Below are 21,963 nucleotides of genomic sequence, written 5' to 3' on the forward strand. Positions count from 1 at the left end.
TACTTAATCGCTAACCACTCCGGTTTGGAAGCCACATCCAACGGTTTGGAACCCGCGGGGATCTCGGTGGAGTAAAAGTATTAAAGTACTGCCCTTTCTTCGCCACCAGACTGGAGGTAAAGTGGGTCACCCCATATAACGATTGGAAGGGCTTAGACTTACCCACCACCTCAGTCCAGCAGGTGGTTCCCATTTCAGCAGGGCTAAAGAGCAGAGACCTTCATCTACTCTCCTTTTAATAGAGAGAATATTCACCGCTATTACTTTTTAACATGCCACACATATGGAATATATGGGGAATGTGTTCACACTCAGGTTCAATGAGTATGAGAGGGTGGCTGAGGGGAGGCACAAGCTACCTGTAGAGGGTTGAGGTTGGGTAAATGTCACACAGTAAAATCTAACTCTGTGTTAAGCATGAGCTTAGAAACACACCGTGCAATGGCATTGAAACGAGGCAGCCTAGAGATGGGTCATTTTCCCAATGATTTCATCCATAGAGAGAAAGAGAGGGTGTGAGAGAGAGAGGGGGAAAGGGAGAGGGAGAGGCTTTGGAAGAAGCAGCCAGTTGAACCACACAGCAGGGTCTCATTAGAAGTCATTCATCACAGCTGATGCACAGAAACGGGGAGATGGAGCAAGGAAAAGAGAGAGAGACTTCATGTTTGAATTAGGGAATGCTTCATTAGCGTCTCAAGTCTTTGGTGAGCTTTGAAGGGCGTCGTTCCATAAGTGAAAATGTGGAGGATGTGATGAGGGGGGACTCCATACGCCAGGCTTGTTCACAGTCTCTCGGTGATGGGAACGCGTGCCTCTTTAGGCTGTTGAACATGCGCCGCACACATGTTTTACGGTGGAATTGGTGGGGATGGTGGAATTGTTTATTCATCTGTAAAGACACCTTACTAAGCACATTTAAATGGCATTTGTCTATTTGTCAGTAAAAGTCAGGGGAGTGTCATTGCCAAGTTGTAGCCGACTTATTATGTTTGATTTGAAGTTGGTCCTGTAGTACATTTTGGGGGCAAGTGTGATTTGCGTCCATAATGTAATGTATGTATTAGATATTGCATGGTATTAAATCCATCTCATATTGCCGTACTGTAATACTGGAATATTGTAGTCGTGTGAGTCCCCTTTTCAGTTCCAGTCCTTTGCAACAAGTGTCTGACATCACCCATGAAGATTACTCATCTGAGTTAACACCACGATATGACCAATGGCTATCATGCAACCCTCAACTCTTCACAGTGACTCACAACCGATCATAATCACAATCAAAGACTGAAAGAGCAGTTCAAAGGCTTTAATCATAATATGATTCTTTGAAACTGCGGCGGATGAGTATTTCCAAGGTGAGGCTTTTGAAATGCTTCAAAAGAAGAAATCCTTTTTCTGTACAGTCTATTTGATCTATTATCTGGGCTCTCCTATGTGTGAAATCCAGAAAATAAACAGATTGAGTGGAGGTTTTGATAAAATTAGCGGCAGTAATAACAGTACGGTGAGCTTCAAAACCAGTTTTGCCTCACAAATGAGCTCTTTTGGCCTTGTTTTGTTGAACGTTGAAGTTCGCTCTCTTTGTTGTCTCTCAGATCGACTACACTCGGATGAACAACCAAATCCTTTTGATCTAGGCTAGCATCTTATCATTCTCATCTGTTTTGGTTTTGGCTTAATACTGTTGCCATTTGATTCTAAGTCACTGTTGTTCCGTTTTCCAACCAGGATTTGTACAAATATTTTTAATGTAGGCCTACATCATGAGAGAAAGGCAGAATTCCCACAAAGTAAACAGTTATAATACACTGAGTGTACAAAATATTAGGAACACCTGCTCTTTCCATGACATAGATTGACCAGGTGAAAGCTATGATCCTTTATTGATGTCACTTGTTAAATCCACTTTAATCAGTGTAGACGAAGGGGAGGAGACAGGTTAAAGAAGGATTTTTAAGCCTTGAGACAATTGAGACATGGATTTTGTATGTGTGCCATTCAGAGGGTGAATATTTAAGTACCTTTGAACGGGGTATGGTAGTAGGTGCCAGGCCCTCTGGTTTGAGTGTGTCAAGAACTGCAACACTGCTGGGTTTTTCACACTCAACAGATTCCCGTGTGTATCAAGAATGGTCCACCACCCAAAGGACATCCAGCCAACTTGACACAACTATGGGAAGCATTGGAGTCAACATGGGCCAGCATCCCTGTAGAACGCTTTCAACACCTTGTAGAGTCCATGCCCCGACAAATCGAGCCTATTCTGAGGGCAAAATTGGGTGCAACTCAATATTAGGAAGGTGTTCCTAATGTTTTGTACACTCAGTGTATATTGCGCTATGATCCACGCAATCAAAGTTTATAAGTGTTTGTGTTCACTCGTGTTAAAAGACACAAAGTTAAATGTTGTGGGAGAGCAAAGGAACCCCACTGTGTTACTGTACCTACATGTCTGTGTTCTGTTATCAGGGGGAAGGAGAGTAGACACAAGGTGAATGATCTAGAGTTGTCTTCCCAGCCGGTTCATGCACTGACTGGCGTGTGGATGGTAGCTGATACCTGCTGGGGCAGAGGACAGAGTCCAGACAGATACAGATAGATCTCGACATCATACCGCTCCCTCCCTATTGCAGCTTCTGTTTCTATGGCTCTCTGCCAGCCAAGGCCATAAATGAAGGAACATCAGCCTTGTACATACTACCTTTTTGACCTTTCAGTCACAACTTAACGATATGTTATCTTTACAGAGGCGTCTTGAACACAAAAACAAGAACCTGTAACAACACATCCCACGTCAGTGCATTGAGGACACTGTCTGGTCATTGTGTTGGTTGGCTGCTGCCCTGTGCGGTACAGTACACTGTAATTCAGCTACCTCTCCACCAGTGGGCAGTAGAGGAGATGACAGCTGAGACGGTCTTGATGATGAAATGGGAGGTTTTCACTTTCAGAGACTCTTATGTGGGGACTGGGTTGTGGATTTGAAGGGAGGTTTTGGGAGGAGGGAAAGTCGTAAAATGTCAATTAAGGTTTGTTAATTTTATTTTGTACCTCAGAGGAGGTTTCCCTGTCTGTAAGCGATCACCACCTACTCATGTTCCTCATCAGCGGTGAGTGCATTCTGTAATTATACAGCATCTGCACTCGCAGCTGTGGAGACGATTGCAGCATAATATTCCCCAAAACCCCTCTTCTTTTCACTTAGTTTTCCTGTGTACGTAATGTGATGGCATTTAGATAGGTTGCTCTTATGTATGTTCAGTACATGAGCGTGTGTGTGCGCGAGCACGTGCCCGTATGTGCGTGAATCCGTTTGCGTGTGCGTACGCTTGCAGCATGTATTGGTGGTGAAATGCCTTCCTTGGTGTCCAGAAGCTACATGGGGGGGATCTTTTTCCTGTATGGATGTTTTTTCAGGAACACTGTGCCCAAACATTTATTCTGGCGTGAGCTACAACAGCACAAATAGCCCTCCCACCGCCCAATGGGTTTTTTCCATTTTAATAGGGGGACTTGGACCACAATAGTATCCCCACCTCTCTCTCTCTCTCTGTTCTCTCTCTCTAACCCACAGTTTATAATGTTATCATACATTAAAGTAAATACACTTATAAATCAAAATAGCTTCAGGGAAGCTTTCAGAAGAGAAAATAACTTGTTGTGTATGTTTGAAGGTGACTTAATTATTTCACCTGCTTGCTGTTATTTTAGTCTTTCTATGAAGTGCTATGGAACTTTTACAAGCCAATGATATCACCCCTATCAGAGGTGTTATAGAGTTCTTCAGATCCAATCAAAACTTTGAACCCAGTTCACAGCATAGATCAGCAGCAGATTTCAGATGCACTGTGGTAACTTACTGGTACTTGGAGCCCTGTGACATGGAAGGAACCATTCTAAAGGGCAGTCATGCTAAAGGCAACCAGCATGCAAAACGACGCTAGATTCTGGTTGTAAACTGGTTACAGTGACGTCTTTTCAACCAGATTGGCCCGCTAGGAAGTACATCCTGTTGACCTTACCCCTTTGCCCCCTAATGTCTTACTCAGCTCATAGATGTCACTGACTCAGGCCTCTCTTCACATGAGTCAGTCTCAGATTTGTCTTCTTTGTCTACTTTTTTAATACTCAATACCAAAACTGTCTCTTGTTACACATTCCTGCACTCTGAGTGGCTAAACAACAGCTGGCGGTGGAATCAGTTTTCCATAATAACATGTCTCCATCATAGTGTTCTGTTTGAGACATGTCATTCCTCTCTATTCCTCCTCCACTGTCAATGGACAGGGAGGGACTTGGCGTTATTATGGATGTGGTTACTCCTCACTCTGGACCCAGACAAGGGTCCTGGCAGAATGTTGTGTGTGTGTTCCGGGTTAAACGGGCCCTGGCTGCACATCAAAGTCCCGCTATAACCCTTAGCAGTCAGTCAGACACGGGAAGCTCAGCTCAGCTCCACAGGGGTTCAGAATAACTTAGTCCAGATTTTGTTTTGTGGGTGAGAAACATACAGTCTCCGCGGGTGGTGTTTACACAGCACACTCACATTGACAACACCTACAGGCTGTTTTTACAGTACTGCTGTGCCAGGCCAGCGAGATGATGCTAGATCCTGGAAACTACCTAATGCTTACTGCGTCTGTGCCCTCTGAAATCTGAAATCGGTCCAGTGATTGTGTTTCCTGTTTGTACTCTTCCGCTTTTCCCTAATAACGATAATAGCATGGTCATTTAGCAAAACGATTTACAGAACTGTCAACCAATTTCTTAGTTGATGTGGCTCTTGCAAGAACCCACAACCCTGGTGTTGCCAGCACCATGGTCTAATCTGAGCCTTTGGAGGCAAAAGTGAAATGTTCTCCCATTTCAATGTGTTACCTCCTCCTCCAAGGTCTTGGTAATAAAGTGTGATGTGTGGTTTTGTGGGTCCGTGCCCATGATTGTTCCCCTTACATGAGTCCCGTGCTTCTGGGCCGTTCTTCTGCTGGCACCCTCATGCTCATCACACTCTCATTGTTCAGTGGCACCTGGCCATGATGGGGAGATGCTGGATGACATCTGGAATCTGGCAACCCTCTGAAGCAATATCCTGAATGGCTGTGCCCTGGTGGGTATGAAAGACCTAGGTTTGGTTCTGAGAACCTGCCCACTGTAACAGTATACTTCCGCTGTGTGCCTGACTTGAGCTTTGGGTTTTTGCTCTTTTTAAAGAGGCATCATTTACATTTTTATGTCCCTTGAGATGATTTCCAAGAACGTCCATGAGGCTCCAAGAACATCGATGTTAGGCACGGGAGGTTTGGCGTTTACCTGAAAAATGCTCAATGTATTTTCACTCTCCACATGGTTCAGATTTGCACGTTCCATTGGGGATTCACCCCCAGAGAGCCACAGCAGAATGACATGATAATACAACATGACAGATGTAGTCTTTCCAAGTGCTCATAAGCCCCTCACCTAGTCATTCTACAATGTGGTCAAACCAGGCAACGTCCTGTTTACTGCCCTTTTCTGGACTCCCTAATTCAGTGGGTCTCTAACCTCTCCTCGGGGACCCCCTAGCATTTCCATGTATTTCATCTATTCCAGAGCTAGCACACCTGATTCAACTTGTCAACTCATTATCAAGCTCTTGACTAAGTGAGTCAGGTGAGCTAATTCAGGGCTAAAACAAAATTGTGAAACGTCTGGGGGACCCTGAAGAGAGGTTTGAGAACCACTTCTGTAATTCACCTGACTTCCTGTTTCGCTAACACCAGACAGACAAAGTGAAAGGCACAGTGATGGGGATGTCTATGGCTGCTCTTTGAAGTGCATTCTTTCTAGTGGAGGTTCCACCTTAAACAGAGTCATCGATCAACCTGACATCTATTTTGGGTGTTCGCGTGACGGCTGACGATGAATCTTCTGGGTAAATAGGGGTAAATGGTGCTGGAGCCCGTCGTGCTCGGTGGAGGGCAGTGGATTCATAGAGGCAGGGGCAATTCCAACCCTGCGGTGAGACTAATCTATGCACATGTGCTGAGGCACTTCAGAAGACCAGATGTTGGGAGGAAACGCGTGGAGATACTTCAGCTCCAAAAAGCTCCTGGCGAGTGTGTTATTGCTTACAGACAATGACTGACACACATAGGAGGAAGAGACACACAGACACACACACATGCATTCACACATACTCTCACAAATATCTTCGACCTCATGGCAAGCTATTTCATGGTGGCCTAAGGTGCCATTTGTCAATGCCTTGGTAAAGGCCAATCGATCCCCTCTCGTTTGTGTGTTGTGTTAAGCAGTCCATTCTACACACACTTTTCAGCTTCGAAGAGCCTTAGAGGCTTTACAAACCCTTTATAAATCATTGGACAAGCAACGCTAACAGGCCAAATGTAGTGTTTATTGTTGATTTTTGTGGTCGCATTTGTTCATCATGAATACAAATGTCTTGGCATGTTGTTGGTTTTGGATCCAGTTCAGAAATCAAGGCATTAACTTGCCATCAGCAAGTACTCTTGTAAACCTCGATAGACACTCCATTATGAACAAATAAACGGACAGCTACTTTTTTTACTAGCTACGATAGATGGTTGTTAGGAGAAGAAAGTGCCGTTGTTTATTTATTCTACTTCCCACATGTCAGATTGGCCAAAACACATTTTCTGCACTGTTTCTTTACCCAAGTCCTTCTTATTGAGACCGAAATGGCTCGTTTTGAGTTTTTTTCTCCACATTATTGGCCACAGCTCAGCGTTGCTCTCTCCGGGTTTCGCTGTCAGTTTATAAAGTCATAAAGCTCAGAGCTGTGAGTGCAGCCCTTACTAATCCTCACTCAGCAGCCCCTCGGGTGCGTTTGTTTACAATGCGCATCGAGGCGGGGGAAAAGTCAAAGAAGAAAAAGAGGACAAAAAAAGGCACAACTTCTTGTAAATACTGTAATTGCCCGGCACTACAGTGTATCATCCAAACGGAGTGCTGGGTACACAATGTGCACCAAGTGAAGTTCCAGTAACGACAGAGGAGTGTTGTGTTTTGCTTGGCAACCAGGGACCTCTCCTCCCTACATTGGGGCCAATTGGTAACAGTTGTGGTGGGTAACTAGCTACACGGGCCCAGGACTCAGAGTGTAGAGTGGAGCGCTCTGCCTGTCATATCCTCAGGAGAAATCACTCGGGTAAGTGCAACGAAATGAGTGCCTGCCAAGTCGGTTTGTGTTTGAAAAACAAGCAGCTCTCTCGCTCTCTCTCTTTCTCTCTGTGCCCAGGCCATCGGATTGGGAAGGCATCCTACAATAACACACACAGTTAATACAGCGTGTCCTGGAGCCAGTGGGGTGTCACTGTTTAGAATGGTGCCCCAAAGCCGCAACAGCAAACCCAGTACAAATGAGTCAGCAAGTTGGGTGTTTGGAGGGATATGAAGGAGGTTGGGGAGGGAGTAAGTCCCCTCTCATTCATCTCGGATTCCAACACGCTCGAATAGCGACATTGCCCTTTGTTTTGTGTAGGGCTGATGTTAGTGATCTGAGACCTGCTGTAATAGCCTACAAGAGACAGGGTCTGCGGTGGGGGCTTGTGCTACTCTCCACAGTGCAGAAAGAGAGAAAGCTTGAGAGAGAGAGAGAGGACATGGAGCCTAGGACTGCTGCTTTGCCTCCTCTACACACTCTGCCGTGACAGCTCCTGCTGGCGGTACTGGATTCCTATTGGCCTGCGGCCCAACACCACATCCTGTGGAGGGTGAGACTAGGAGGAAATCCCTCCCAGGACGCCGCATTGACAGACCCCAGTACCTGAACCAATGCCTCATTCAGTTGCACTTCCTGCCCCTTGACGAACTCCACTCCATTTCGTAACTGGCGCCCACGCCAAGGCCCCAGCTCTGCTCCTTTGCTCCCAAATGGCCTCCTTGCTTCTGTTAGTACCGGACCTTAAGTACTTCTCTGCTTACAGTTGTGTAATAAACTTGGATCTTGGATCTGGATGAGCAAGAACCGGTAATGTTGGACCTATGTTTGTTTGCAGGCGTGACACATGATTTGAGACGCCAGACAAGGAAATGGAGAATGATGTGAGTCTTCTGCTCTGTGTCTTCTGAGATGAACATCTCATTGTCAGAGCCAGTGACAGGACACGGAAGGAGAACATTGTCCATGACAAACACTATTCCTCAAAGGGATTTCTGCTGCTTTGACCTCCCAAAACAATTGGCCGTCCAATACTGAAACTAAGGCGTTCATCCTAGAATGTATGACACAAAACAAATCACCATTCCCTATGTACAGAGGAGAGGAAGTCTCTCAGTCTCTCCATCCAGATGACGATCCAACAGGGATGGAAATGAACCTGTTAACTATTGTGTCTTGAGACAGGAAGCTGGAAGCTGGCATTGGATCTAAAGGCAATCAGAAACATTGTTTAGAGAAGCAGTGTAATTGTCTTGGACAGGAAATGATGGGACTCTGAGATGGCGCAGTCTAGTCGGCCGCGGAGGAGAGAGTAAAGATGTGGGTGACGTCATTGCAGAACAACATCTGTGTCCTATTGGTGTCTTCCAGTTCCAGAGACTTCGGCGGCGTCATGTTTCGTCAGAAGCAACGGCCGTTGTTCTACGGTGCACCAGTGTGGTTGGGGAATTGCCGTGTCAAATGACGTCACTCACATGCCTACACACCTTTCCACCTCTGCAACCTGTACAAAGGACAGACAGAGAAGACTAGGCAAATAATGCAACCTGAAAGCAAATAAAACTAATGTGACGGTGCTTTCCTTTCTTTGAATGTAGTTGAGAGAGAAAGAGCGATAGAAAGAGAGGAATGCAAGGTGACGATGGCGTGTACCCTTCTGGAAGAGACAGGATTACGCTGTTTATTTTGGTGTTCGGGAAGGAAAGTTGCTTCTTTTTTCCATTACAGGGCTGTGAACTTGGCCTGTCAGTCGACGCATCCGTGTAATCTCAACAGCACTGCTGTCTCTGTCTGTTGGCTGAAGAACAACCAGCCACCCGGTCTTTCCCCCAAGCGACTGCGCCTGGAGTTTTTAATTGTGTTTCTAGCAAAACAAATGACGTGACAATGGAAACAGTCGGTATCCATTAAGAACTTGCTAATTGCCTCTTGCATTTTATTGGGGAACGTTGGAGCAAGGACATAGATATCTTTGCGTAGAGTAATTAAGAAAAGTGTAGTTAGTTACTTAAGTGTATATTATGATGCTGATAGATTCATGTCTCTTTCCTCAGTGAAGGAAGAACGACCGAAGTTGTCTTAATTGTTAAGGAAACTATTCTTGTTTTTTCCCCCAATGTACTCTTCATCCGACTTGCAATCACTTGTCCCTTCATTTAAAAAAGGTGGAATATCGAAGGCACATTTATCAGCATTTTTTAAAGTCTTTGATTGGAGTTTTTCCGTCTGTTAGATTGCTGTTTTAGGTTAATCTGATAGGCTTTAACATTGGTATGTGTCTGTGGGGATGTGTTGGTGGAGAAATCCATTCATTAGACTTGTTGATGTGCTGTGCACTGAATAGTAAACTAGACACAAACAGCAGTGTCAGCCAACTTTTTCCCCATTTAAGTTAAGAAGCTTCAGTGTGAGTATGTGTGACTGTGTGTGTTCTGTCTCATGTATTACTCCTGAATTCTCAAAGTGAGATACTGTCTAACAGACTCTTAGCAATAATGCCTCGCCTTGACCGTGGGCTGTATTCTAAAGAGAGCCTGATCACTGACATCCAGACAAAAGGCTCTGTTCGACCAGCGTGTTTACCATTCTTTGTCCTTGACGACCGGGGGGAGATGGGGTTTAGTAAGGGGGTGTGGGACAGGGCGGTGATTTGCAGACCTCAGCACACGTTCCGCTGTTTCTGATGCTAACGTTAGGTGCCTGCTCAGAGTGTAGAAAGATGGCTTCCTCTACTTCCCAATGTGAAGGGGGGTGGGGGTCTCATTGTGCAAGCCGTCACTTAGAGTACACCGGAAACTGCAAGCAGGGCAAATGACATCACTATGTGAGTATGAGCCTACGACTCTGTGCTCTCTCCCACACTGTGGGTTTGGAGGTTTATCCAGTGTAATAGCATTTAAAATAAACAACCTTGGTTTGGAACAGGCCCTGTATTGTGGTGTGGCTGATAGGCCCGGTCCGAGCCAGGGGGAGCAGCTGTCATGTATCGGAGCAACGTGCTACATTAGGAAATTGGGAATTATGTCTCTGGAGCGCAGAGGGAAAGCGAGTGGTTTCGTTTTTTTGTGTACCTATCCCAAGGGGTAGCTGCTCGAACTTGTAAGACCCTCTCTTGGTGTCTTTCTCTCTCTTTCGCTGCTCGTAAATTGTTGCCTCATGCTAGGATGAGGTGGATGTCCCAGGAGATGTTTTACACATGGCCGTCTCACGTCTCTCCGTCGCCCCTTTCCTTTCCCCGCCGCACTTTGCCCCTTTAAAACAGACGCTGCCTGACCCGCCTCACCCAAATTATCCAGAACTTAATTATCTGAGTTGGGCCGAAAGCAGGTTCCCTTGTCAAACACTGATGACGCCACTTACCGATACATCTTTTCTTTCTGGCGAAGGGGCATCTCGAACTAGGAAAGACAACTTATCTAGAGATAAGAAAACTCTGATTATGACCTTGCGAACTCACTCGTGGGAATTTCATAATTTAGCCTAGTTGCTGTTACACAGGACGGATGCAAATTAAATTGGAGTAATTTTGTAACTTACTAGAAAACCCTCTCTTAGACATGTCTGTCTTTCTCAGACATCAGCCAACAGGTAGTTTCCTCGAAATAAGAAAGCAGCTTGTTTGAGTTGGCAGCCAAAGGAGGCCTGTAGGTGAAAGCATTGCTTTCCTTTCCTGAAAAACCTCCAACTTGCCAAAATGTGTAATATTTGAACAGAGTTTCTGTCAGTTCAGTTGGTATTTTTCTCCTCAGCCTCAGTTTGTTTTAAAAAAATCAGTCCACAACACGTCACTGTTCGTGCCCCTAGCATTTTTTATTCTGTCAAAGGTTTGCTGGAGACTGGAGAGGACCTATCATCGAGGCTTGAATTGAACAAACGACGAGCCAGTGCCACACAGCTCGATCTACAGACGTACCCTCAAACGCCAAAGACGAAATGGATAATTTAGATTCTGTTTAGCAATAAATAATTAAATGTAGAACTCGAGCAATGAGCCGTGCTGTTTTGACAGTTTTTCACTCATATTTCTTCATGTTTGTGTTTCATTGTTGAGTAATTGTTTTACTCCGCCTATGAGTTGACAAGTACAGCAGTGGGAACATTTTCAAAGGCTCTCGCCGCTGAAACACAGTTTACTCAATGTCATACAGAAACAGGCTATTGCCGCGAGTGAAGAGATTTAATATGTAAATACTCACAGCATTCCCCAGGGAGCAAAACTGGTTGAAATGACGTTTTTTTAAATGACCAGTTTTACATTCATTATGACGTCATCTCAACCAGTTTTGCCTGCTGGGATGTTGCTGAGCTGTAGTGTTGGATGGCAGTGACCTATGTCGTGGTCTCGGGTGGTCTCCAGCAGTTGTGGGCTACCGTGGCTGTCGTGTCACCACGGCAACTCGTCGTTATGAATCACAGGCCTCGAGCTGGACGACTTCAAGACAGGAAGTCCTACTGTACTGCAGCAGCGCCCGGCCGGCGTCTGTTCCACGAGCGGCCATTAAATCACACTAGAGTCACTGATTAAAGCCAGCGTCGATTCAGGAAGAACTGAACGATTTTGAAAGGGAGAAGAGTGCTTTCACACATTCCCCCCTCCATCGCTCTTGTCTTTTGTCTCGAGGGCTCTTTGAGGCTGCCAACAGCCCCTATATAGGCTCTGTTTCCTTCCAAGTCTGTAGCGTTTCTATTAAGGGTGATTTTATTAGCGAGTGCCGAGAGCACAGGACTGTTGGAGCTCTTAAATCTAAAAAAAAAATACTTTTTTGAATTCTTGTGGTCTTTGAGATATACTGTAACTGATATCGAACTGAAGCATTGTTCCAACTAACTTTGTCACTTCTCCCTTTCCCTCTTAGAAATCATCGATGACCTCACACACCTGGTGGACAAGACGGATGACCGGATCCGCAACGAGACACGAAGGGTTAAGCTGGTGGAGACTAAGTCGGCTTCCTGCGGTGAGCCCGCCTTCCTTCTCCGGGGTCGCTGCGGTCTGCAAGGCCATTTGATCTGCTCTGTGTTCGTAACCCAACTGTAATACGTCTGTCTCTCTTCCAGATTTACGAGCATCGGTCCCTCTCCCTTTTCTCTTTCTGCAGCTCTCAGGACAGTTCAGTGTGCTGTGAATGGCCTAGTAAAGGGAGGATAGACCTTCAGGCCTTCAGTAATGGGAAAGCCAGACCCAAACTCTAAATGCACTCAGTTATGTGTTATATTGAGTCTCGGTCCTATAATCTTTTACTCTCCAGGTAAGTCATTCATGATGGTTAAAGATCGTGAAAAACCCTCTAAAGCTGGGTTCTCCCAGAGTAATATGAGCTCCAAAACACACCTATACAGTATGTGGAGTATAAGAGGGTGTGTCCTTCATGGATGTGGTATCTCAATCTATGCCAAACAATTGTATCTCATGAGGGAGCTAGTTGAAGGCCCTCAGTGGATTTGTGGACTAGTGGTACCCTTTCAAGCACCATCCATCGTATTCCATTCAGCGATATCATTGCTGTGCTCACCAGAAGCAGACTCAATGCTGCTTAATTGACCAGAAGCAACGACATTGATGGCGACGAGCACATTTGGCACCGAAACACCACACAGTTAATGATGGGGGGATTGGCTCTATCACATCTGCTACTTTATGTTATAGAAAACAGTCCCACATAGGTCCCCCGATCCTGTCCCCAATCCCTTACACTCTGAAAGGGGCTTCCAAGAGCCAGGCTGTAGTACAGACTCTGTAGTAAGTCAAAAGCCTTTCTTGGTACCATTTTCAAAGGACTCCCAGTAGCCAGTCTGTTGTGTAGTAAGTCAGCACCACCCTCTCTTGGTACCAGTCTTTGATGGAGTTCAGTGGTTTACAGAGCTAAAGAGGAGCTGTGAAGCTGTGTCAATGGGGGCCCTCACCATTACCCCCCAATCCCCTTTAATTTGTTTAACTCGGCTGTTTGGACTTTAGCCTTTACAAAGCCCAGCTTTCCTCTCTCAATGGCCACCCTGCTTCTTTCTCTCTGCTGGGAAAAAGAGATGCCAGAGCGGGGAGGTAGCTAGGCTAGCTACCGTACAGCGAGACCGGGAATGTGCGACAAAGCTTGTTGGCGTAGTCAAGCTATGTTTGCCTTGTAAACGCCAGTCCGCGTCACCTTGGCGATGGCCGCATTGTTGCGCTAGGAGCCCCCACTAACAGGCGAACAGTGGCGCGGTCATACAACAGTAAGATCTGAGGATGCGATGAAGGCTCAGCTAATATAACAGTTGATGCCATTTCTGCCCAGTCGCCATGACACCCAGAGAAGGTTTGTTTGAAGATCCCAGAACTAGAGTCACTGGGCACATTGTGCTAACCAAGGAGTCTCTTTTCTCTCTCTCTCTCTCTCTCTCTCTCTCTCGCTCTCTATCGTTCTCTCTGTCTTTTCTATCTGTCTGCTTTCTCTCGTTCTTTTCTCCCTCTCTCTTCCTATCCCTTCTGTCCTCTACTGTGCCAATGCTTAACAGTATTAATGTATTCTGTGTAGTGTGAGAGGTGGAGTGGGGGGGTTGTTTGGGTGTCGTGAATGGAAAAATCGTCCACCACCCCAACGCTGACCATCCCCCCCACCCGCTCCATTCCTCCTTTTTCCATCCTCTCTTCTCCTGGTTTGTTTGACACTTGTCTTTGTCTCGTGCAAAGAAAGAATTGAAAATAGAACATGCCACAAGTCTTTTGGAGGGTTTCTCCTCTTGTTCTTGGGTGCGTGTTGATGATTCCTGAGCTTGGGCTTGATTTGTTTTTGGAACCCAGCTCATCCAAAGCCCAGGCTTGGGTGTTATGTCTTCCTTCCAATAGGTGGGAAAGACTGGCTTTGACAAGGAGACGGGCATATTTGACATACTTTCTCTCGTAAGAGAAGAAACATCCCAGATTATACACACTGGGGGCGGAATCCTTACTTAAGATGTGTGTTTAACTTGAGGATTTAACATAAAGATGTTACTCTTGTTAGGATTTGGGCTGTTAGGAATTGCAGCATTTAGATGAATTACCTGCAGCAAATTCACAACTTCTAATAAGTGTACTGATGAAAGCTGAGGCTTTTGTTTGCAGGTGTGTCAATCTTTAATCAACCTCTTAGACCTTCTGCCAGAGACAAGACAAGGAGAGAGAGATGAGTGACTGAGGACACTGTGGAAAATCCGTCCTACCTTTGTGTTTAGTTGGCAAGCTGAAAGCTGGATGAGCACGGGCTGAACATGGTTAGGGGTCATCTCTCCTCTGAAGGGAGGAAGGTCCCACATAGCATAACATACTGCCATGGATCCATCCTGCAGCAACGGGTGCATGACTGGATCTCATGGCAGGCTTGTGAAACATCCTGGATCTTGTTGAAGCATATAGAGAGTTGAGATACAGGTACATTACAAGTCCTTCAGTCATCAGTCTCATGGTGCATTGAGGAAGAGCCACAATCAGACCACAACACAGTTGTGGACTTCACCAGGATATATGGGTGACAAGAACAATGTTAAAGCTTTAAAGCTAACTTGGGGTTAGCCTTTTTAAACAGTGTTTAAGCTTTGAGCAAAATGAGAAAGTTAACGCTGCCCCCAAAAAAAATCCAATAAAGTAAAGCCTCCTTTTCACAGTCACTTCCTTTTACTGGGAAAGGGATAGTGAACAGGTTTTGAGGGGGGTAGGTGGCATTAGAAAGGCAAGATTACCCCTTAGCACCAAAGGGCCCTAGGAGGGTGGTGTGAGTTTCCCAGGGCTTAAGCATCTCATCAGGCAATGTGGGGGCAGACCTCTCGCCCTCTCTCCAATGGACTAATCCCATGGGCCTGGGGAGGCTGCAGGGAAACCCCACACACATACTCACACTCACACACACTCGAATCCCGCAGGTGGCTTGCATCTCAAGTAGGGCCTGAATTGTTAGGGCTTTCGAGGGGTTGTCATTGAAGGTAGGTAAAGGGTGCATTTAACTTCAGTTCAATGAGTCCCTTCAAGCCTGTTAAGTAAACCTTAAATACTTTTGAGGGCTCATTTTGATTACTTTTATGTAATTTTACCAATGCCGAAATTATAATTTTACTAGTCTCCCATGCCCTAGCATTCATTTCAGTGTTGGACCAAAAAATACTGAAACAAACCATTCAAATCTAAGGTTGTACTAAAACTCCAAGGTCGTTTTGAGGCACGTATGATGGTGTTGAAACCATGACCTAGAGGAGTAACAGATCCTGGAGCTCATGGTTTGTCACATTTACAAATGCTTACACAACCTTTATGACTTGGTTTTGGCTGGTGAGAGTGGAAGATTGGAGGGTTATAAAACAATAGATCTGAAAAAGCAGTCACTTTACTGCTGATTTTTCAAACTCCATAAACAACTAACAGATTTGATCAGCCCCTATGAAATCTGTTATTCCTTTGCGAAGGTTTTTCATTTGAGGGTATATTACTTCAATATTATGTTTATCAATGTGTACTTATTCATATTACAATAGAATTGCTGGAAGATAACTATCTATCATGGTGTGAGAACCCTACAGGATTACAATTAGAAAAGTGATGACCTCGCAAACCATGTTAACATAAAACTTGACCCTTCATCAAAGGTCAGCCGAGTCTTTTGCAGCCAAAAAGAGCTATGAACCAGAGGCAAAGGGCAAGAACGGGAGAGGTGTTTGTGGGTGTGTGTGTGTTGCGGAGGGCAGAGACAGAAATACAACCTCCACCCGCCTCCCTACCCTTTTCTCCACCAATTAGGATTTGTCTTAATGATATGTCAGAAAAGCTCAAAAGGGGTGTATCCAAAGACTTACTTTGCCCATCTCTAAAGCTCTTGGGTGGTCACTTTGACCGACTGACTGCACTGCATACCCCTTGGCTTCAATGGCGAAGCGTAGTCTAATCTATTTGGCCTGCAAATGTGGTTGTTGTCATTGCTTCGTCGAGACTGGGTCAGGAGTAAGTAACTTATTTAGTTACTTAGAGGGACGGGGACAGTCCCAAAGAGAAGGGGAGGGAGGGTTAGTAGGGTGACTGGGTGGTAGGCGACATATCGAAGAAGAAGAGATTACATTATTATCCAACGATGTACATGAATGTCTAACATAATTTGACTTTAGAATGTTTATCAAGCTGAATCTAAAGATGACAGTCAACTATCCTGTTTTTATAGCCTTCACACTGAAGGGTAGTTAATTGCCTGGAGTTTGTGTGTGTATATTTCTCTAAGTGTGAGGTGTTTAAAGAGCCATCATATGAGGGCTGTTGGGAGGAATGTTCCCACTTGACGTTTATATTGTTGCTGCCCTGCGCACATGTGTAAGTTATCAAGTGGGGAGGTCCTGTCTCGACCAATGATCATTCTGAGAGGTGGAAGACTAACATGCTAGGCTTCAGACAGGGCTGTTTTATTGAAAGTTTGACTTAAAATGTGCGTAGGAGAAGAAGTGAAAATAGGAGTGGGACGAATTGGTTAGATGTAGAGTATGGTGAATGTGCATGGCCACAAAGTTGCGCCTGCATCTCCCTCACTCAACTCGGAGACAGAGATCTTTCCCTCAGAGGGATCTTTCCCTCAGTTTTGAACTTTTTAGTAGTGTATCCTTGCAGTAGCCAGACCACTGTATTCAATGAAGAAATCCTAGAAGTAGGAGAAAGTGTTGCAACCAAACTAATGAGGCACTCAGACCTTTGGACTTTGCCACATCCAAGCTTCCTAGCCAAGTTCTACGTCTCATAAGAACACCTGATCTAGGATCAGGTTTGCCTTTAGATCAAAATGAACAAGATTCCATGGACGGGGGGGACCTGATCCTAGATTAGGAGTTCTACTCTGACTACGACCCAGGCAATTAGTTCAGCATGGTTCATCATCCCCCTATCTCTCCCTGTGGACCAGACTGCAATTACGCTGCTGAGTAGAATGCACGACGAGAAAGCCAAAGTATGAAAGAAATGTAAACCAAAAGTGAAAAGGCAGGGAGGGAAATTACCGGCCCCCATGCAAAAAAACCATGGACAACTTGAGTCAGCGAGAGACTGTCGACAGCCATCAAGCCATCAGATTCTCCGGGATGCAGTTGTTTGAAATCTTCACCCGATGGTGATGCCGTTCAAGGAGAAATACGAGAGGGAGAGCGAGAGGAAAGTGTAGCTAAATGTGCCCTTGGAGATCGTTTTCCATATCTTCTGTAATGTGTGGCATGAGGTTGGGAGAGAAATCCCCCTAGCTGCCATGAAAGCTCACCACGGTGGAGAGGCATGACACGTGACACCAGGCATCCACCAGTCCTTTCATTCTTACCAACACCTTAGAATGGTTTCAGAATTTGAAACAGCTGTAGGTTTGATGACAATGGACTAGCCAAGACAACTGGAAAAGCCATTGAACGGTGGTTGTAGGCTAGCCATCTAATATTCAAACCAAAATGCAAGCACAGAATAACTATCCATACAGTCTTGATAATAAATGTCGGTCTTTAACTTTTGAATAGTTTTTCTATATTGTCTTGGCCTTGATTAAAACTTGAATTTGATCTGTGGCTAGCCTAATGTCTGGATCATTTTCAGGTCCTGTGGGGTAAAAAGCATTTGATTAAGTGTGAGGTAGCTACAGTATAATATTTCAGGTCTCCTCTGTCTCCACAGCATTGGTGGAAAAACATTGATTACCCTCTCTCTCCAGTGAAGTCAGATCCGAAACACATGCCCACCGCAGTGTGATCTGTGCCAATAAACCTGTCACAATTCTAGATTGCACGTGAACTTGTATTAAGTCATCTTGGTGGAAATGTGCAGGTAATACGAGGGCAGTAGCCTAAGCACTGGGGCTCAACAAGGATTTAGAAAAGTGGGTAGTGCCAAGGGTCTGCGCTAACTAGAAGAAGGCCTAGGCATACCTTTTTCAAGTCTACTGATTGTTTCCACCACCTATTCCTTTGGTCTCTGGCTATCCAGCTTAGCCTGACCAGAAGAATTTAGGCAATGTGTGGAATTCCCTGTCTATGTAACGATTATGTACTGTACCCGTCTATGTAACGATTATGTATTGTACCTGTCTATGTAACTATTATGTACTGTACCTGTCTGTGCTGTAACTACTATGTATTAGGTACACTTAGTAAAGCAACATTCTTTTAATTTTTTGAATTTCTGTCGAGTCGCCCTCCTACTTATCCTTTGTGTGTGTTTCTATTCTTGTTGCAGGGATGCTGGTGGTGATCGTGCTCCTACTCATTGCTATAGTGGTGGTTGCTGTGTGGCCCACCTAACGAAGAGGCTGAGGGGAGCGTTTTGGACGTCGCACCGTCTGTCGGATTACCTACTGAGACTGCATAGAGAGCCTACAGGGGAGACGAGGTGCAGAGGCACTTATGTAGGTATGTATCAAGCGTGCTGATTTAGGACCAGGTTTGCCTTTTAGATCCCATGGAATAAAATTACATAGACAAGGCAGACCTGATTCTAGATCAGCTCTAATACACTGAGACGCTTGATACATCTCTCCCCAGAGCTACCAAGCCCTCTTCTCCCTCCCTCTGTATGTCCTCTCCTCGTGCCCCGTGTATGAAAACTGAGTGTACTGTACACTACTGTACCTCAACCAGCAACAATGTTTTATTTTCTTACATGGGTGTTGGTTGGGTAAAGGGTAGCACTGACCCTACAGTAGGACCTCCCATGGGGGGACTTTTTCTTTCATAATTCTGTCTGTGGGCTGAGAGGTCCGGGGTTCCGGGTCGCTAATTCCGCTAGCTTAGCAATTCACTCGCACATATCTATGATTATTATGATTATATTTACCCGCTAGCAGTTCTAATGGTATCATTTGTCTTGGGATTTTATCATGTTTATAGGATAATGCCAGCCAGAACATGTAACACATATGACTGTGTCACTTTTTAACAGTACTGTTTTATTTTCTTGATGTGAATCAGTTCAGCTTAATGCAACCTTGTGATTTCTAATAAACAACATTTACAGTTAACAGCACAGTCCATGGACTCCTTGGTGTAAAGAATGTAGCTATTAGTTCTCTGGATTTACAGGTAGACTGCAATCATGTTATATAATATTGGTAATCTACTAAGGATAATGTACTGTATGTATACCATACTCTGCATTCTTCCACTATGTCAATTTAAAAGCCTTGCAAATGCTGCAAAAGGTTGAGAGATGCGTGCTTGCGTCCGTGTGAACAGTACAGCTATCCCACTACTGGTCCGAGCTTGGTCGTCTAAAGCTATTCGATCTACACCCAGCATGCTTAGCCCTCTACTGTACTGCCCTAAGTCACACATGGAGCTGTTGATAGAAGTGTGTTACGCCCAAGACTCTGGCTTCAGAGATCCAAAGCAGACATTAAGCACTTCATCAGCCAATGATTGAAGTTGATAGAGAAGAAAGGCATCAAAGAAAAAGAAAGAGTCACACTAGTGGCGACTTAACAGGAGTTTATTTCAACTGAATTCTGGATTTAGTTCTACCAGCTTAGTGTTCAGTAGTTAATGTTTCCTTCTTAAAATCACAACCATCTAAACAACCACAAACAAGTAAAAAAAGGCAAAAAAAACCGGAATAAAATCCACGTCTCGTGTCATTAAATATATCCATATATAGTAACCATAATATATTAGTACGCATCGTAAAACAACATCGCAAAAAAGGTTTCGCAATGGCCAACACAGCTAAACAACATTTACAATTAAAAAGTATTAACAAAAGCAACGTTTTGACAGGTCTGCGGGTAGTCATATTTGATCAAAGAGGAGGTCATTGTCAATCCATTGCTTGGAAAACTGATCAAAAATGTACATCATGGTGATACAGAGACAGAATGGAAAAAACGATCGAGGTTTGATTATATATTTTGTGCCAAACAGAAATACATTTACATGTAATGTCGCGAGTATGAATATAACGATGAAAGAAAGTAACATGTAAATATATGTATAAATACGTGTAATATGTCATCTGTATATTTGATCTTTGTAAGGAGACACCAGCACAAAGCATATGTATTTATATGACTGATCTGTACACAGAGAGAAACGGTATGGAACACAGATGCTGGCAATCAGACCCTCAATGTACATCTGATTTGGTTTAAAATAAAATAAAGATGTGGTCTGAATTCATTTGTGGATAATCAGGTGATTGAATTACATGATTTTTCCTCCTAGTCCTCATTTCGCCCTCAGCGAATCGTTCTGAACTTAATTAATTTGACAGCCTTGTAAGAGACATTGAAGAATGTCTGCAGCTGTTGAATTGCTGCCGCTACGGCATCCATATTAGGAATTCCATATTAGGAAGACCACTGACAGTTTTAGCCTGAAATCTGACGACTTGCTTAATATGGATGCCGTACACCATTCAAGACAGAATTTTCAAGAACTCAAGAGTGACAGGCAGTCCAGCATGTAACATGTATATCTTATGCACAAGGGTGAGGTCTATGGACGGTTAAGTGGGGGGAGAAGGGGTATGAAGCAAGAATTTAGAGAGATGACTTCTAACAATGTTTGTGTAATAATGTTTGGAACAGATCACTGTCCGTCAAAGAGGAAAACTGCACTCTTAAATTTCTGTTGCCTCAATACAACAAGAAAATAAATACTGTTCTTAGGTGTGCACTCTGTCCATTCTCTTTGCTTTCTAAAATCTACAATCAATAAATTGAAGTTAATAATAGGTTTATTATCTAGATAATTTTCACATAAAAATACTACCTATACAGATTTATTATTGTTGACTGCCAACCCCTTTTTTAGTACCTTGGGGAAGAGACTTGTTTCAATTCCAAATGCTTTACATATTGTGATTTTTTTTGTACTTACATTTTACATACAAAAAGAGGTAATAATTATTGTTGGGCATGTAGACTTCTTGGCATCCAAAATATGGTGAATTTAATACAACACAGAAACAATTCTGTGCAGATTGGTGAATAGCCTACAGTATTAGGAAATATTGTTCCTAGGGAGAGGTCATATAAATATGTACATTGTAACGCTTTCAATTCAATATGTACCAATATCTCACTGCTTGGTTAACGTTAACTATTTGAAACCTTAGGTATGATAAGGTATCAATTACAACATTGCAAATGTTTCCTTTTGGCTTTGTGTAAAGCATGTGTACTGTATAATAATAGTAATGTGAATTCATATTTCATAAATGTACACCTTCAATATATATATATATTTTTTAAAACATCTGTATACTAAATCTGGGCATTATGGGGAAGAACCACACTGCTTTATGTCTCTTAGAAGGAAGGACTGGCTCCTAAATGACTCGATCATTAAATATATACTGAACAAAAATATAAACGCAACATGTAAAGCGTTTTATGAGCTGAAATAAAAGATCCCAGAAATGATCCATATGCACAAAAAGCTTATTTCTCACAAATTGTGTGCACAAATTTGTTTACATCCCTGTCAGTGAGCATTTCTCCTTTGCCAATATAATCCATCCACCTGTCAGGTGTGGCATATCAAGAAGCCAATTAAAAAGCATGATCATGACACAGGTGCACCTTGTGCTGGGGACAATAAAAGGCCACTCTAAAATGTGCAGTTTTGTCACACAACACAATGCCACAAATGTCTCAACTTTTGAGGGAGCGTGCAATTGCCATGCTGACTGCAGGAATGTCCACCAGAGCTGTTGCCAGAGAATTGAATGTTCATTTCTCTACCATAAGCTGCCTCCAACGTTGTTTTAGAGAATTTGGCAGTACGTACAACCGGCCTCATAACCGTAGCCCAGGACCTCCACATCTGTCTTTTTC

General features: G+C 44.1%; 1 protein-coding gene across 1 annotated transcript in view; it reads left to right on the forward strand.

Moving 5' to 3' along the window:
* The window catches only part of stx8 (syntaxin 8), a 49,243-nt gene extending 27,883 nt beyond the window's left edge, over positions 1-21,360 (forward strand). Inside the window, 2 exon segments of the mRNA XM_045209260.1 lie at positions 12,037-12,138; positions 18,372-21,360. Coding sequence (XP_045065195.1) covers positions 12,037-12,138; positions 18,372-18,436 — 167 coding nt within the window. The 3' untranslated portion in view covers positions 18,437-21,360.
* The last annotated feature ends 603 nt before the right edge of the window (positions 21,361-21,963 follow it).

The sequence above is a fragment of the Coregonus clupeaformis genome, chromosome 29, assembly GCF_020615455.1.
Source record: "Coregonus clupeaformis isolate EN_2021a chromosome 29, ASM2061545v1, whole genome shotgun sequence".
In the NCBI taxonomy this organism is placed as follows: domain Eukaryota; kingdom Metazoa; phylum Chordata; class Actinopteri; order Salmoniformes; family Salmonidae; genus Coregonus; species Coregonus clupeaformis.